We start from the raw sequence: 16,889 nt of genomic DNA on the forward strand, positions 1-16,889 counted from the left end.
AAAATAAAGGCAAGCGCAGGCTGGGAACCTGAAGGCAGTCGAAATTTGAATCTGAAGCAGTCTTCTTTCCTTTTGCTCTACGAATTATCTCTTTTCTTAGCATTGGTTATTGGGAATTCGCAACTCCTCTTTTTTCCAATTTATTTTTCAACCAGAACCATGTTTTCGCGCGGTGCTTTCAACACTTTCAAGCAGGCTGCTCAGGGTGCCTCCAAGGTAAAGCGACTTTGTTGATATTGTTAGCTGGCCAAAGAAAAACGGATTCGGCGACATGAATCAGAGAGTGCGAGCAAGCAGGACTAAACAGTTGTCGGGTTATCGGAGGGTGATGTAGCGTTTCACGACCCAGGCTGGTTCGGCAAAGGTAGGCTTACTTTGGGCATGTAGATAACAGATAGCATAGCCCATGATAGTACTTGCCGATATCGCCTGCTTTTGTTTTTTTTTTGCTGATTATCACTGTCACACATGTAGTCGAACACGTACAACACCCTGATGGGCGTGTCGGTGGCCACTGCTGTTGGCTCGGGAGCCAGCCTCTACTACCTGAACAAGAACTCGGCGCACGCCAACATGGAGGCGGAGGGTCTGCACCCCGCTGACCACCCGTTCCCGCAGAAGAACCTGTTTGGCACCTTTGACCATGCGAGGTAAGGAGATGGGGCTTTTGTGGCACGGATGATGTGGATATCATAGGAAATGCGGGCCTGAACTAACCAAAGGGAGCTGGTTTTACATGTAGCATCCGCCGTGGATTCCAGGTGTTCAAGGAGGTGTGCGCGGCGTGCCACTCGCTTGATCTGATTTACTGGCGTAACCTTGTCGATGTTGCGTACACCGAGGAGGAGGTGCGTGAGATGGCGGCCGAGTACGAGTACGAGGACGGACCCAACGACGTGGGCGAGATGTTCATGCGGCCGGGCAAGCTGACCGACCCGATCCCGCGCCCGTATCCGAACGAGGAGGCGGCGCGTGCGGCGAACGCCGGAGCTCTGCCGCCCGACCTGTCGCTGATCACCAAGGCGCGTCACGGCGGCGTGGACTACATCTACGCGCTGCTGACCGGATACTGCGATCCGCCAGCTGGCGTGGAGATCCGCGAGGGCCTGAACTACAACCCGTACTTCCCGGGCGGTGCAATTGCGATGGCGCAGAACCTGTTCGACGGAGTGGTGGAGTTTGAGGACGGCACCGAGAACACGGCGTCGCAGATTGCCAAGGACGTGGTGACGTTCCTGAACTGGTCGGCGGAGCCCGAGCTGGACGACCGCAAGAAGATCGGTGTCAAGGCCCTGCTGCTGTTCTCGACGCTGACGGCAATCTCGCTGTGGATCAAGAGGAACAGATGGCAAACGCTGAAGACGCGCAAGGTTGTGTTCAACCCGCCCAAGGACTGGACCAACACTCCGCGCAAGCACTAGACAAGTTCCAAATTTTCTTTCCCCCCTCTGAATCGTATACCTTTTCCCTCAATTTCTTTTCCATGTTTTGACGCTTTGACAAGGTTCCATTGTTGCTTTTTTTTTTTTGCTTTCTCACCCGTTCAGTGTGGATTCGTACGAGTCGTGCTTTCCCTCAGAACGAAGAAACTCTTGGCGTTGTTCCTTTTTCCTAGTGCCTGCAGGTGGATAGGGTGGCACTATCGTCATGCGCATGTCTTGGCACGGCCGTATAAAAGGCCACAGAGGGTCTTTCCGAGTGGAGACAGGAAGCAGGTTCAGGGTTTGGGGTCAGCGACCATACACGCAGGCGACGGGAAGTGGAAGAATCGTCCTTTTCTCTTTACTCCTTGCCAGCCAACACGCATTTTCCAATACTCTTTTTTTTTCTCTAGACTATCGCATCTGAGTTTTAAAATTCACAAGCCCTTTTTCTTTCCTACACAGTTTCACGCAGTCCTCAACAATGTCGAGCGGAGACGGGCAGGCACTGCCCAACGGTAAGAGGGAAAATAGTGTTCTAGGTGCAGTCCGCCCCAGGGGCGGCTTTTACAAGCTGGCATGGACGATTGACGCATATCTTTTCCTGTATAGAAACCGGACGTGCAGTGCGGTACTTGGATGCGCTGGAGATATTCACCAAAGGTAAGCGCTACATGTACTCTTAACGGAGAAAAAGAGATGTCCTTGGATTGTGTGCTAAGGGGAACATCCTTGGCTTTTTCTGTAGGCGACTTTGAGCGAGTAAAGAGCATCATTCCGCGGTGGATGGACTCGTACGACCGCGGTGCAGCAGAGCCCCACGACGCAGCCATAGCGCACAGCACGCCGCTGCATCTGGCAGTCCAGTGCGCCAAGCGTGATATGATCGTGCAACTGCTCGAGTTTGACGCCCCAAAGGTGCCGATTGACGCAGCAGACAAACAGGGAATGACGGCATTGCATCTGGCGGCCAAGGCCGGGCGCAAGGACGTGGTCAAGGTTTTGCTTAGACATGGTGCCGACGACATGCTTCTGGACGCGTCTGGCCAGGACGCACTGGCGTACGCGACAGAGCCGGACGTGGCAGCGGTAATCCAGGATCACCGCTCGGAGCTGGTGCGTAGCACAACCGCGCGGCTACTGGCACTAGCCCGCGCAGGTGGCGATGTGCAGGAGATGCTGGACGACGCGGCAGTGGCGGCTCGCGTTAACCTGGCGGCTCGCGACTCGGAGACCGGCGGTACCCTTCTGCATGTTGCTGTGCAGCAGAACAATGTGGGCCTGGCTAAGTGGGCGATCACGCAGGGTGTCGATGTGTTCGCCAAGGACGGTGACGGTGCCTTGGCAGACAAGTATGCGACGACACCGGCAATGACGGAACTGCTGGGCCAGGCACCCATGGGCAATGCGCGGACGGCGCTCTCGGGCAGCGCACCGAAGCTGAGCGGGCAGCTGCACAAATGGACAAACTACGCCAGCGGGTGGAAGCAGCGGTGGTTTGAGCTGGAGGCTGGCGTGCTGTCGTACTACAAAGACAAGGCCGATGCCGACGCGTCCTGCCGCGGCGCCATCAACCTGCGCATAGCTCGCATTGTGATGGCCAAGGACCGCACGCAGTTCGAGGTCCACGGCAAGGGCTCAATCCGCTACCGCCTCAAGGCCAAGGACGCGGCTGTGGCCAAGCAGTGGGTGCACATGCTGAATCTTTCCAAGCAGTGGGCCCTCGAGAACCACAAGCATCCGGCTGAGTCTGAGCGCACCCTGGGCTACTCCCACCGCGGCAGCGTCAGCACCGCTAGCGTCCCGGCCGATGATACGGCTCCGGCCGAGCCGCCGGTGCGCGAGCGCTCGGGCAGCCAGTCGCGGCAGAGCAAGGTGGGCTCGGCGGCATCCAGCATTCTGAGCAGCGAGAGCGACGACGAGCTGTTTATGGCCCGCGACGATTTCTCGGCTGCGCTGTCTGAGGTCAAGGCGCAGCTGTTTTTGCAGGGGCAGCTGCTTGATAGCCTGCAGGATGCTGCACCGCAGTACCACGAGATGGCCGCACGCACGACGCGCCAGCTGACTCTGCTGCTGGGGCAGGTCGAGCAGGCGTACAAGGCCTGCAATAATGCCTGGCAGACCAAGATGCGTAAGGAGCAGGAGCGCATTGATATGCTTGCTGACAGCCTGCGCACTGCCGTCGTCAACTCCAACAGCCTGATCGACACGATCCGCACCAAGGGCCAGACGCCCATCTCAAGCGCTCCGGTGACGCCTGTTGCTACTGAGGGCCCGCAGGGGCTGGAGGCACGGGATATTTGCTCTGCTGCCTTTGCCTCGGACATTGCCGAGCCAGTCGATGATGACGAGGACGAGGACGACGACTCGGACTTTGCCGATGCCACCGACGAGTTCTTTGATGCCGTCACGTCGGCTGTGGCCCAGGGCAGCATGCCAAGTGCTGGCGAGAAGCCCGAGGATACAGTCCCAGAGCCAGACACTGCTCCAGATGCTGCGCCCGAGGCTACACCAGAGACCACGCCCGAGGCCACACCGTCAGCTGATCTGACCCACCTGAGCGGCTACTCGCTGCCGGTGCGGATCCGCAACGAGCTGCCGGAGATCAAGAAGGGCGGGCCATCGCTGAACCTGTGGTCGATCATCAAGGGCGCAATCGGCAAGGACCTGTCCAAGATCTCTGTGCCTGTGTTCTTCAACGAGCCGTCGTCGTTCCTGCAGCGGTTCACCGAGGACATGGAATACTGCGATCTACTGGAGATCGCGACGCTTCTGCGGCGCAGCGAGGACCGCACGCTATTTGTAGCTGGCTTCGCCATGAGCAACTACGCGTCAACCTTTGGCCGCATCGCCAAGCCGTTCAACCCGCTGCTGGGCGAGACATTCGAGTACGTCAGGCGGGACAAAAAGTACCGCGCGCTGTCGGAGCAGGTCGAGCACCACCCGCCGATCTCCGCATGCTGGGTCGAGGGCAAGAACTACACGTACCATGCCGACACGAACATCCGCTCCAAGTTCAACGGCGGCTCGCTGACCGTGGTCCCGACGGGCGTGTGCCACGTGACACTGAAGCTGCCCCTGGCGTTCCTGGAGCGCGACGCCGACGCGGGCACACCAAAGCAAGAAGCGCACATACACGAGGGGTACTTCACCGAGCACTACACGTGGGACAAGCTGACGACGAACGTGAACGGCATCATGATTGCCAACTTCTGGATCGAGCATGTCGGCGACCTGAACGTGCGCAACCACCGCACCGGTGACCTGACAAAGATCACCTTTATGCAGTCCAACTGGATGGGCAAGAACAAGTTCCGCGTGACTGGCGAGGCCCGTAACCGCCAGGGCTCCATTGTCCACGAAATCGCCGGCGACTGGACCTCCAAGCTGGTCGCCAAGCCTGTCGGCCACCGTGGAGACTCCGAGGCCACCGACATCCCGCGCCCGCAGTACATGGACGACGCGGCCACACTAGGCGATGCGGTGCGGTTCGCCGAGTCGAACTCGTTGGAGCTGCCGCAGCGCCCGTTCGTGCTCTGGAAGGCCAATGCACGCGGCGAAAACGCCTACCACCTAACCAACTTTGCCGTGTCGCTCAACGATAAGCCCGCCGGGCTCGAGCCGTACCTGTGCCCGACCGACTCGCGCTTCCGCCCTGACCAGCGCGCGATGGAGACCGGCGAATACGAGCTCGCCGACCGTGAAAAGTCGCGCTTGGAGAATAAGCAGCGTGCAACACGGCGGCGGCGCGAGCAAGGCGAGCTGAAGCCATGGAAGCCACGCTGGTTCGTCAAGGACACTGACAAGGACTCGGGCGAGTCCTACTGGCGCTTCACCGGCGAATACTGGGCTGAGCGCGAGCGTGCCGCAAAGCACCAGACCAGTGGCCCGCCCAAGATTGAGGCATGGGAGGACGTCGAGGATATCTTTTGAGATGGCATTTTCTTTTTCGATTACCAAACCGAGCTTTTATTCATTTCTTTAGAGGTGGTTCGGGTCAGTCAAAACTACGTTGTGCGTGAAATCGCGCAAATCTCCGATAGTCTTTGTCTGCTCGGCCGTGTTCGTCGGGTCATTGGCGAGTGCGCTCAGGCGCTCGTACACTTTCTGGTACCCAAGCAGCAGATTCGGCGAGCCATTGTACAGCACTGCGCAGGCGTCCGTCAGCCCCAGGGCTGCTGCCAAGTCATGGTACAGCTCGGGGGTCGTGAACGTATGGTGGTTGCTCATTTCGCTGGCCAGCGCCTTCTTGATGGCTGCATAGTCGCTGTCGCTCACGGCCGTGGCAAGCCCCACAAGAGCGAAGAATGTTAAGGTAGTAAAGAACTTCATTGGATAGGGTGTGGTGATCACACCACAGTCACTCAAAGCCAATGCTTATGCGACTCAGCCGATCACAGATGATGAGACTGATTCATCACCCTAGGCGAGGCCACATAGTTAAGGCTATAAAATAGACACCGGATCACTCCAGGAGTGACCCGGGAGGAATCATCTCTTCTTGTTTAATAATATCAACTGTCCCTATCAATTGATTAGTGCCTGGGCGAGTAGACGAAGCTCGTGACCTTTAAATAGGGTCGCGACATTGGTAGCATCACCCAAGTCCCTTATTCTGTCCTCAGAACTATCGTCTACGTCCACTCCATTTTTCAGCACCATGAACAACAACGCTAATGCCAGTACCAACGCTAACCCGACCTCTGAGCAGCAGGAGGCCCAGTTCAACCAACTCCTGCAGCTGCTGAACGAGCATCCTGTCCTGGGCGATCGTCTCGTGGGCTATATCCAGCAGAGGATGGACAGCCAGAACCAACCAGGAGCAGTGACAGTCCATGCCAACGAAGCACCGAATATTGAACCATACGACATGGTGACGTCGAATGTTACCTTTAAGAATTGGGGAGATAAATGGTCAGCGTACATGGACACAATGCAATCTGGCACGTTGCCTCAAAAGGCGTTGTACTTACGAAATGCAGTAGTCGGACAGGCCAAGACGATGATCGACGCGCACTTAAGCCGACACCCGGGGTGGCAGGCTTTGATCATGGCCACACCGGCATTCTTCATTGCAGAATTCGACTCAATGCTTTCACGTCCTGACCACCTGTATGTCTTCCGACACCGCTTGATTGAGCTGAACCAGCGGGGTAAAACTCTACAGCAATATATCGCGGCGGAAGCAGAAATCGTAGGCGGCAGCGATATCGCAGACATTGAGCGAATTTCGTATTTCCTGCATGGGCTGAATCCTAGTCTCTATAAAGCGCTGGTTCGGAAAGCGCCTACTGAGTTTGTAGAAGCACTACGGCTAGTCAACAATGCCGATGTGTTAGAACAGACAGTAGCAGAGGCTACGGGGTTGCAGCCAGCAGCAACTGGCGTATCCAGTCTGCCAGCTCAACCAGAACCAATGGAAGTTTCTGCGGTATACACGAAGGGTAGCTCGATCATTTGGATCAAGGTCGGTTCCATCTCGGTACCCTTGGCCAAGGACCACCCCACATGTAAGCAATGGCTACGTGCACAACGCCGTTGCTTTGCTTGCGGTGATCCTGGTCATGTTTCGCAGAACTGCACCAAGAAGCCGGGAAAAGGTGCAGGGCAGCAGTGACGGATTCGCTGTTGCCCACACCAGAACTGCCAGCCCTGAACTTTGACTCTCGCGAGCCAGAGGGGGAAGGCAGGTCACCCGCAGATGATCTCGACGAACATGTTGATGACACTACATTTGATCCTGGAGGATCAGTCACCAGCGACGATGTGTTTGTCGATGCCTTCCAAGACTGGTCACATTTGGATCAGCCTTGGGATGAATCGGATGCCAGTAGCCCAAAACGTCGGTGTAAGTCATTGATTGATGATAAACTGACAAAAAAGGTGAAGATCGTGCAGTTATCCTCACTGCAGATCGGGTCAGGAACTAGACCACAGCTCATTGGCACGGTTCTCGGGCGCCCAGTCAGAGCGTTGCTGGACTCGGGTGCCACTACTTCATTTGTCAGCCGAAAGCTAGTATCAGACTTGGGCCTTAAAACAGTCCAGGAGTCTGGATATTCAGCTGCTTTGGCTGACGGTTCGGTGCGCCAGATCTCAGTCTCGGTGCACTTTGACCTCGTGGTGGGTGCATTATGTGTTCCGGTTACGGCATTTGTGCTGCCGTTGAATCGAACAGACATCATACTTGGCTACGACTGGTGGTTGGAAAACCGGTTAACTCCCGATTACCAGTCTAACCAGTGGATTCTAGAACACAATGGCTCACGCTCAGAGATCACGGTTACTATGGCGGTACCGGAATCAGTGATTAGCCTGAATGGCTTACACCGTATGGTTTGGGACCGGAAAATATTGGACGCATGGGTTGTGCTGTTGCGCCAACCAGCAAACCCAAATGGCGTAGAGGTGGTCTGCCAGGATCGAGAACTTGAGCAGACGATACAAGAGTTCGAGTCACTATTCGCGCCAGTGATAGAACTGCCACCTCACTGGTCGGTCGAGCATTCTATTCGGCTAGAGGATGGCCCACCGCATGCGCTTGCGTCGTATCGCATGGGCCGGAAGCAATTGTCGGAATTGAAGGCATAGCTCGACGACATGTTAGCACAAGGCTTGATTCGCCCGTCATCGTCACCATAGGCTCATCCAATAATCCTCATTGGAAAAAAGGATGGCTCTACCCGCATGTGTGTCGACTACCGTTTATTGAACAAGCGGACGATCAAGGACAAGTATCCGTTACCACGGGTCGACGATTGTCTGGACCAGATTGGTACTGCATGTGTGTTCTCTTCGCTGGACCTCCGATCAGGGTATCATCAGATCAGAATGGCCAACGACGACATCGAGAAGACGGCATTCACCACGCGCTATGGCGCGTATGAATTCTTGGTGATGCCATTTGGTTTGTGCAATGCTCCATCGACATTCCAACGGTTGATGAACATTGTACTTCAGCCATTTCTCGACAAGTTCGTCTTGGTATATCTGGATGATATTCTGATATACTCGGTGGATATGGAGACACATAGACAACATGTACGATTGGTCCTGGAGGCGCTGCGCAAGGCAGATCTGCACCTGAAGCCATCAAAGTGTACCTTCGCTGCCAAATCGGTACAGTTTCTGGGCCATATGGTGACTGACTGTGGGATTACGCCCTGTCAGGACAAGCTCGAAGCGGTTGAGAAATGGCCATTGCCGAATACAGCACGCGACGTACTGTCATTCCTGGGCCTTTGCTCATACTATCGTCGTTTCGTACCTGGATTTGCATCGATCGCTGCGCCGCTTTACCAACTGACCCACGAGCGGACCATGAAGGATGATGTCAACTGGTCTGCCAACGCACGGCTGGCTTTTGCAGCCCTTAAAAAGGCTGTGACAGCAGCACCCGTGCTGAAGGCGCCGGACTGGGACCGCCCATTTGTGATCGAGTCCGATGCAAGCTCTTTCGCGATTGGGGCTGTTCTAGCCCAGGCCTATGGCGACTTCCTACACCCGGTTGCATTTGCTAGTCGCTCCTTACGACCAGCTGAACGTAACTATTCGGCTCGAGAGCACGAGATGCTAGGCATCGTCTATGCTTTCGAAACGTGGGAGTACATTGTACGCGGTTACGAGGTTACAGTCTATACTGACCATCAGTCCCTGATTGGTGTCTTCGCGGAGCAAAATCCCCATGGTCGCATAGCCCGCTGGCTAGAGCGCTGGATGAGCGTAGCACCCAAGGTCGTATACCTGAAGGGCCAGGCCAACGTGGTTGCTGACTCCTTATCCCGTCGGTTTGATCTCGCCACACTGGTGGCCACTACGAAGCAGGAATTAACACCTGTGGAGAAGTGGGAGCTGATAGCCCGAGCTCTGATACTGAAGCAACCACCGCCGGAGCAGGTGACTGAGCCAGAGGTCAACTGAGTACAACGTGCATTGCCCAATTTGCGACTGTCCAAGCAGAACGTGCTGCTTATCAAGAAGCATAGGACCTGGCTTCCCATCGTAGAGGGGGAAAGAGCGCGCATTGCGCTTGTCCAGGCCTATCACTTGGATTTCGCACATCTAGGTGTATCCTCAGTGTACGGCTTGATGCGTCTGCGGCATTGGTGGCTTCATATGCGCTCATATGTGGAAGACATCATTGCCCAATGTCCAGTATGTCAGGCAGCGACTGCTGGCAGAGATGACAAGTCAAAGGCCCCGATGAATGCGCTAGTGCCGCCGGCTGAGCTATTTGTTCGCTGGGGCATTGATTTCATTGGCATTATGCCCCGCACATTGTCAGGAAACGCTTGGATTTTACTGGCGATCGAGCACACATCAAACTGGATCGTGGCTAAAGCTACAAAGGATGCTACAGCTGAAACGGTTGCCGACTTCATCTACTGTGAGATCGCACTCCAGTATGGTGCCCCAGTAGAGATCCTGTCTGATCGTGGCTCTGCATTCCTTAGTGAGGTCACAAGTGCTTACCTTCGCCGCAACCATGTTCGTCACCTCAAGACATCATCCTACCACCCGCAAACCAATGGTAAGACCGAACGTGCCAATGGTGTGGTAGGCCAGATGCTATCGAAACTTGCGTTCCATGCCAAGCACCGCTGGGATCAATATCTACCCTAGGCGGTGTGGGCAACAAGAGTTCGAATGCATGCTGTGACGAAGTTGTCCCCGTTCTTCATGTTGTTCGGAAAAGAACCAAGGCTACCACTGGATAGTATGCCACCGGTCTCTTGGAACAACAAGGACAACCGTGATGTCTATGCCCAAGAAGTCCTCCGCTTGAGCAAGGTCAATTCGACCCGCCATATCGCTCGCGAACGTCAATTTGCCGCCGCACACAGAATGAATGAGGTTTATTCTAAGGCGACAAAAACGGGGAAACCCTATGACATTGGACATTGGGTCAAGGTGAAGAATATGGCCAAGAAGAAGTTGGACCCTCCATGGCTCGGCCCGTATATGGTGTGGGAACGTGCTCCGTTCAACACATATAAGCTTGTGACGCCACAAGGACGCCGAGTTGCGGAACTGGTGCACCATGATCGTTTGAGCACATGGACCACAGCGATGCCACCCAAGACCATGGTTACCAGGAAAGGGCTACCCCTTCTTAAAGAGGAGGATGATGTGGTGATCACACCACAGTCACTCAAAGCCAATGCTTATGCGACTCAGCCGATCACAGATGATGAGACTGATTCATCACCCTAGGCGAGGCCACATAGTTAAGGCTATAAAATAGACACCGGATCACTCCAGGAGTGACCCGGGAGGAATCATCTCTTCTTGTTTAATAATATCAACTGTCCCTATCAATTGATTAGTGCCTGGGCGAGTAGACGAAGCTCGTGACCTTTAAATAGGGTCGCGACAAGGGGAAGGATAATGTAGAGCGAAGACCCAGCAGGACAGGCTGCTGCTTTTTATCCTGGATCTTCACATGAGGAGATACGCAGTAACCGTATCGTCCACTGTCTAGGCACATCCAGAATCCAATCTAGAAGTGCCATTATATTTCCAATAGTAGGTTTATTGCTTGTTAATTACGCATCGGACTTTTCAGGCATTGAACATTGGAACACAGAGAAATGGTGGTTGAGACCCTTGCGCGCATGCATTCCATAGTAGCTGATCCCACCGCCGCTCGCTGCGTTGATGAAAAATAACCGTCCGATCCGCGAGTGCACCAGCGCCATACAGCACCTACAATGAAACAGCTATTTAGCACCATATTTGTAAAACAGCACCTCCAATTTGCATTTGCCTCGACTTACATCACACATGGCTCGGTTATTGCAAACACATCTAGGCCCTCGCACAGGTACCCAGCCGTGTCACTTGGCTCATCATGCATGCGCTTGGCCGGCACCAGACTGTCATTCCGCGCCAGCTCCAGATCAGCCACCTTGCCAATACAGCACATAGCCGCATGTCTCAAGGGGTGATCTTGGGCCGTAGCACTAGCCACCACTGCATGGGTCTTGGGCTGACACATCACCACGCCCTCCTGTTCACTGCGCAAAATCTGCCCGGCAATGTACTTCCTCTCCTCCTCAGTAATCTCCACGCGATTCTGTGCCGGCGGACGGAATGCCACCGGCCACACATCCTTCCACTTGCTAAACTGATCGGCCGTGATCGGCGGCGTATCCGGCACTTGACAGATCTCCCCCAATGTCCATTCCGAGTCTTTCAGGATACGTAGCAATTCTTCCTCTGTTATAGCGCTAGTCTGGCAGAGGATTACCTGCAGAAAAGTGCTGGTTTTGCGCACGCGCTTCACATGCTCAATGCCAGTCAGCTTAGGCAAATGCTTGGCGATGAACGAAAGCAATTGCGAGGTCTTCTGCGGCGAGATCGTAGTTGTGTAGACGGTCTCGGTTGTCAGTGCGCGTTGTTCGTCTGGCGTCGGGATCCGCGTGATCTCAAATGAAGTGCTGCTCATGATCGGATGGAAAAATACATGCGAGTGCAGGGGAGTTGTTTGTATCACACTATTGGGAGACTGTTGGGTATGGTAACTTTATCAATGTTTTGGGTTAAGGTGATGGGCCATTTTTTGTTTTAGTTTTAGAAATGCGCCCCTTGTATCTACTCACTGAGACACACGTTGGGCACCAGGCGAGGGGTATGTTGGCCACCGCCTAGCTATCAAATGGAGATACTTTGCTGCACTTCATCCTAGCTATTATTACCTATGTCTCAATATATAGCGTAGGGAAAGGTCGCTCGACGGGCAAAGCGCTCGGTAGTCTAGGGCTATTCTCAGTATACGTAGACGTACATTCCGCTTGACCTGGTGCAAAACAAGGTTCCTAAAAACAAGTAATGAAGCAAAGGCGGTTGCTCTCTCTGTGCAGACCGTAGCTTCCTAGGCAAGTAGCTGAGGATTTCTGCTTTGTATTGCCTGCAAACACCCAATCAAACCCGCTTTCTGGCCACGGCTGGTATCTGTGATGTTTCTGGCATCATTGCTGAAACGCCTACCGCTCGTCTTAAAAAGACAGATCATTGCCGCCCTTTTTATCTCTTCTTCATTGTGGCTTGCTTGCTTTATTCACTCACCCATGTTCTCTTCCATCGCTTCACCTGCCCAATCTCTCCCTGCTCTCATGCTTTAACAGATTGTTGAATATACAGCTGATGATAGCTGGGCAACTAGAAAGCATCGGTATAGTGATGGCTCACATTTTCCCGATATGGTGTCATTAATTGGCGTGTGCTCTGCATGGAGGAACGCAGACTTGGATAGGATTTACTGAGATATCAATTGGTGCATCATTGATATCATACATTGTTAAGTTCTGTCTAAAGAGGATAGATTCTGGGCGCCTATGGGGCTACCTTGCGCTCTAGCAACGCACAGCAGTTCTCGCGTCAAAATTCTGACGCTGCATTTCTCTATCTCGGAAATTTTAGATGATACCTTACTTGGACACTTCAAAGAGCCACCTTCTGACAATTTAGTACTCTCTGGTGTCTCAACCATCGGACTTGTATCTGACACCAATTGGCCAAGCGATTATGATATGGTTCAGTGCGACGATCCAACCTACGCCCAGGAATTCTGCGACGAGGTGAGCCGGATGCTCCCTAACGCAAAGAACCGCATTATCTCTCGGTCCGATATACTAGGTGACCATGGTTTAGCTTGTTTGTCCTTACTTTTATTTCGGGTCTTGTTGACAACTCGATTTCGATCGGTATCTATGAGTTCTTGGATCAGCGTCCCTGTTATTATCATCAGCATGCATAGACTGTCAATCGGTATCACATCAGCCAAATCGCCTGAAATCGAACTCGTTCGTCGCAGCGCTACCAGGTTGGAGAATTTAGACATTAAGGGAAAGCAGCCACGCGTGTTCACAGCGATTGCTTGCACAAACATGGATTGTATCGGGGACCTCTATAGGCAGTAGTATCCACTCCAAACCCCTTGTGATCCTGGATGTGTGCAGATATAAAAACGACCTGATGGCCAGCTGCAGAATGGTAACGATACTGTCCATACTGTGCCCGGCCATCAGACGCATACAGAAAACAAGGTAGTGGGTGGCTCGGGAGTTCCAGTGCTATATATTGGTGATAAGTCCATCAAGCGACTAGATATCGAGGGAAGCGAGAATTACAAATCACTTATCACTCGCCTTCAGCTTTTGGATCTCTCAGCACATTAGCATCCAGTAGAGGGTAATATATGAAGCACTTGTATGTACACATGCTAAAGATACATATACTAAATGATCATCAAATCCATCATTCACGCATTATTCATTTCATAAGCAACAGCAGTTCCCAGCTGCATTTGTAGTTAGCCAGTCTTGTATTAGACTGAAAGTGGAATGGAAGGTGCATTTATATATGTGCTTGTAGATCTTATGTTGCACTCGCTGGTGACCACAGAGGCAGCGATAATAGCAAGCTTGATGTAGCACCACATGCGTACTCAATATCTGCATATAAAATTGTACAGGAATATATTGAGTGTTGAAAAATTAAATAATATCACACAAGTTTTAAGGGGATATATAACGGATATCTATTCGCTGTCCAAAGGCACGTCTCTTGGCCCGGCCTTGAGCGGGCTCTCTTCCAGAGCCATTGCCAGTACAAAGGCAATGACCAGAAACGGCAGCAGCACCCAGAGCCCTAGTGCCATTGAGTGCATGTATGCATTGGCGATTTTTGCGCGCAGAGGGCCAGGAATCGTCGTTGCATACACTACGCTAACATCGCGCCGTGCCTCGCCAATAATCTTCTGAGCAGCTGGCGATTCACCTGCAGCACCTGCCGCCAGGATATGAGCGAGCCGGTTGCGATGCACTGCGCCAAACAGAGCCACGCCTATCACACCGCCAATACTCAAGAAGAATTCACACAGCGGCGTCACCGTCGCCACGAACCGCGGATGTGTTGTCGCCTGCGCCGCGATCACATTCGCTATTATTACATTGCCCATGCCTGCACCGGGCACCAAAAGCAGCAGTGCCTGTGCGATCGGTGGCACCTTGCCCAGCAGAGCCAGAAGAACGACACCTGCAGCCATCACTGCCGGGCCTAGGCGCAGAAGCAGTCGGTACTTGCCCGTAGCTGACATTGCGTAGCCGCTGGCGAACGACGAGATGCTAAGCGCTATGCCGAACGGCAAAACCAGCAGGCCAGCACGCATCGCGCTGACGCCGAATGCTGCCGAGAAATATACAGGCATGTAAAAGATCACCGCAAACATAGTCATGCCGCAGAAGAACGTCACCATACACGCAATCACCAGGTTGCGCACGCCAAACACCCACATTGGCACCAGCGGCTCATTGTGGACATTCAGCTCCACCACGACAAACAGCCCCAGCAACAGCCCACCCAGTGCCAGACACGCAATCGTCGTCGGCGCCGTCCATGCCAGCATTGTGCCGCCTATGTTCATGCCCACTATCAGAAGCGAGATGCTGGAGACGATCACTGCCATGCCTGCGTAGTCCAGCCGCACGCCAGTGCGCCGCGCCGGCTCAGCACACAGCACTAATGCCAGATACAGCAGCGTCGCTGTACCCACGCCCATGTCTGTGTAGAATGCTGCACGCCAGCCCACATGGTCTGCAAACATCCCACCAACCAGCGGCCCCGCGGCATTCGACAGGCCAAAGCAGATCTGCAGGCACCCGAGGAACCGCCCGCGTCGCTCCAGCTCCACCAGATCCGAGATCACAATAATCGAGAGATTCAGCATCCCGCCGCATGCCACGCCCGAGATCCCGCGCGCGCAAATGAACACCGCCATGCTCGGCGCTGTAGCAGACAAGGCTGCGCCGGCCACAAACGCCGCCAGTGCCAGCCCCAGCACCATCCGCCGCCCGAACGCCTCTGCCACGCGTCCCGATATGATATTCGCGCACGTTGAGCACAGCATGAACACTGTCGGCACCCACTCCATCTTGTCCAAAGCCTTGAAATCGTCTGCGATCCGTGTCAGGATAGTCGACGTCACTGTCTGGTCCAGCCCTGACAGAAATATCGTGAAAAACAAGCCTCCAAAAATCAGCATGCGCCGCGCTGTGCCCAGCTCTGCCTTTCCTGTCAGCCCCTGGCATTTACCCGCCGACAGTGGTGCAGTAGATGAGCTGCGTGCTGATGTCACCGAATGTGAAACCTTCCGCCCTCCCTCGCCGCTCTCCACAAATGACCCATTACTGCAGTACTGAGTCATGCTGATGTCTGTGGTGTTGCCCTCAGACGAGGCTGCTGACCCTGGCCGTGCTGCCTCCTCGAGATTGCCGCTCGAGTGCGAGCGCACATGCCGATATGATGATCGCCATGGCCCCTGGTATGTGCTGGACGGCATTCTGAGCAGTGGCTGAGACCATCCAGATGGTCGCTGTGGTGTGGCGCGCATGGGAAAGAAGAAAAAAGTATATGGTGGGAATAATGCTTGAATGGAATACGGGTAGAAAGAAAAAAGTGAAAAAAAAAACTAGATGTGGAATATTGCTCGCAGATGCCGTGCTGTATTGAAAATATATAGGTGCATGCGACACTGAAACTTGGGGCCCAGAAATAGCTGAAAATAATTAATTGTGCTTGGAAGGGGGAGAAAGTAGAGACAAGCCGCGTGGAATGGTTTATATTATTGTTCTGCTCTGCCCCCTCTTCAGGCCCAGTTCGTTCGGCCTACGCCAATCTCTCCTGCTTTTCTATTATCTCTGGAGCACAGAGGCAGGCGCGAAACCGGCAGAAACACGAGTGCTCAATGCCTTCACACAAAAAGACGGCTGTGGAGATGTGGTTTTGTGCGCAGCAGCCGTGCGTGATGGATAACTGAAGCCCTTGGACTCCAGATGAAAGCCAATGTACGGTTAGCCACTGGGTAATGAAACGTGCGTGCGCTCTCAGCAAGGAATAGTTTTCGTTTCCAAAAGAACAGCGCTGGTGCACAGGCGAGATTGATAAATAGCTTTGCCGGTTACTGCTTTTGGAGCGAGGCCCAGACGAAATTACGATGTGGCCGCACTCAAGGGAATGCGCTGGAATTGCATGTAGCGGGTGCTTCCCGCCAACGGTTTTCGATGGCAAAACAATACGGCGGGAGCAAGCGACATCCGGAATCGCTTGGCATGGGGGTTGCCGAAGCAGCTGACAAAGCAAAAAGGGCGGATTGCGTGGCATTCAGGCAACTGACATCTGGTAGGTGGTGCAACAGAGTTACATGGCTGGCCAAGCATCGGGGGTACAGTACAATCCGCCATCGATAACAAGTGATGCAGCGGAGAATGGCAGCATTGTGCCTGGCAATGATGTTACTTGGCACTCAATGGGCATGTTTTTTCCATGCTGTGCAGATCCGGGAGCAAGGGGATGGTCTGCTAGTTTTGAAGGATGAACAAATGGAATTCGCCTGGCATATGCACCGTAAATGAGGTGGCTGGCAGGCTGCACACCGTGTTGGGCCTGAATCGCTCAGCATGCCAAGAA

General features: G+C 53.9%; 6 protein-coding genes across 6 annotated transcripts; 3 read left to right on the top strand and 3 right to left on the bottom strand.

Annotated features, from left to right (window-relative positions):
• Positions 1-495: 495 nt before the first annotated feature.
• On the top strand, positions 496-1,421 carry DL89DRAFT_224923 (cytochrome c1; the record flags this gene model as incomplete). Its single annotated transcript, XM_040884722.1, has 2 exons — positions 496-650; positions 743-1,421. 2 exons carry the CDS (start codon positions 496-498, stop codon positions 1,419-1,421), a joined length of 834 nt encoding a protein of 277 aa, XP_040742596.1.
• Positions 1,422-1,905: 484 nt separating this feature from the next.
• DL89DRAFT_294005 (uncharacterized protein) lies at positions 1,906-5,354 on the top strand (the record flags this gene model as incomplete). Its single annotated transcript, XM_040890454.1, has 3 exons — positions 1,906-1,939; positions 2,034-2,084; positions 2,170-5,354. 3 exons carry the CDS (start codon positions 1,906-1,908, stop codon positions 5,352-5,354), a joined length of 3,270 nt encoding a protein of 1,089 aa, XP_040742597.1.
• A 48-nt stretch (positions 5,355-5,402) lies between these two features.
• DL89DRAFT_294006 (uncharacterized protein) lies at positions 5,403-5,753 on the bottom strand (the record flags this gene model as incomplete). The annotated part of the gene is made up of 1 exon (XM_040890455.1): positions 5,403-5,753. One exon carries the CDS (start codon positions 5,751-5,753, stop codon positions 5,403-5,405), a length of 351 nt encoding a protein of 116 aa, XP_040742598.1.
• A 5,193-nt stretch (positions 5,754-10,946) lies between these two features.
• On the bottom strand, positions 10,947-11,896 carry DL89DRAFT_268591 (uncharacterized protein). The gene is made up of 2 exons (XM_040887967.1): positions 11,198-11,896; positions 10,947-11,126 (listed from the first exon to the last, which is right to left on the bottom strand). The coding sequence occupies exons 1-2, from the start codon at positions 11,866-11,868 to the stop codon at positions 10,967-10,969; spliced, it is 831 nt and encodes a 276-aa protein (XP_040742599.1). The 5' UTR covers positions 11,869-11,896; the 3' UTR covers positions 10,947-10,966.
• A 786-nt stretch (positions 11,897-12,682) lies between these two features.
• Positions 12,683-13,045, top strand: DL89DRAFT_268592 (uncharacterized protein; the record flags this gene model as incomplete). Its single annotated transcript, XM_040887968.1, has 1 exon — positions 12,683-13,045. A coding segment is annotated over one exon (199 nt), but the record flags the coding sequence as incomplete, so codon positions are not given.
• Positions 13,046-13,907: 862 nt separating this feature from the next.
• On the bottom strand, positions 13,908-15,148 carry DL89DRAFT_268593 (MFS general substrate transporter). Its single transcript, XM_040887969.1, has one exon. The coding sequence runs from the start codon at positions 14,827-14,829 to the stop codon at positions 13,963-13,965; it is 867 nt and encodes a 288-aa protein (XP_040742601.1). The 5' UTR covers positions 14,830-15,148; the 3' UTR covers positions 13,908-13,962.
• Positions 15,149-16,889: the final 1,741 nt, after the last annotated feature.

This window comes from Linderina pennispora, assembly GCF_002104995.1.
Source record: "Linderina pennispora strain ATCC 12442 chromosome Unknown DL89scaffold_9, whole genome shotgun sequence".
NCBI lineage: Eukaryota > Fungi > Kickxellomycota > Kickxellomycetes > Kickxellales > Kickxellaceae > Linderina > Linderina pennispora.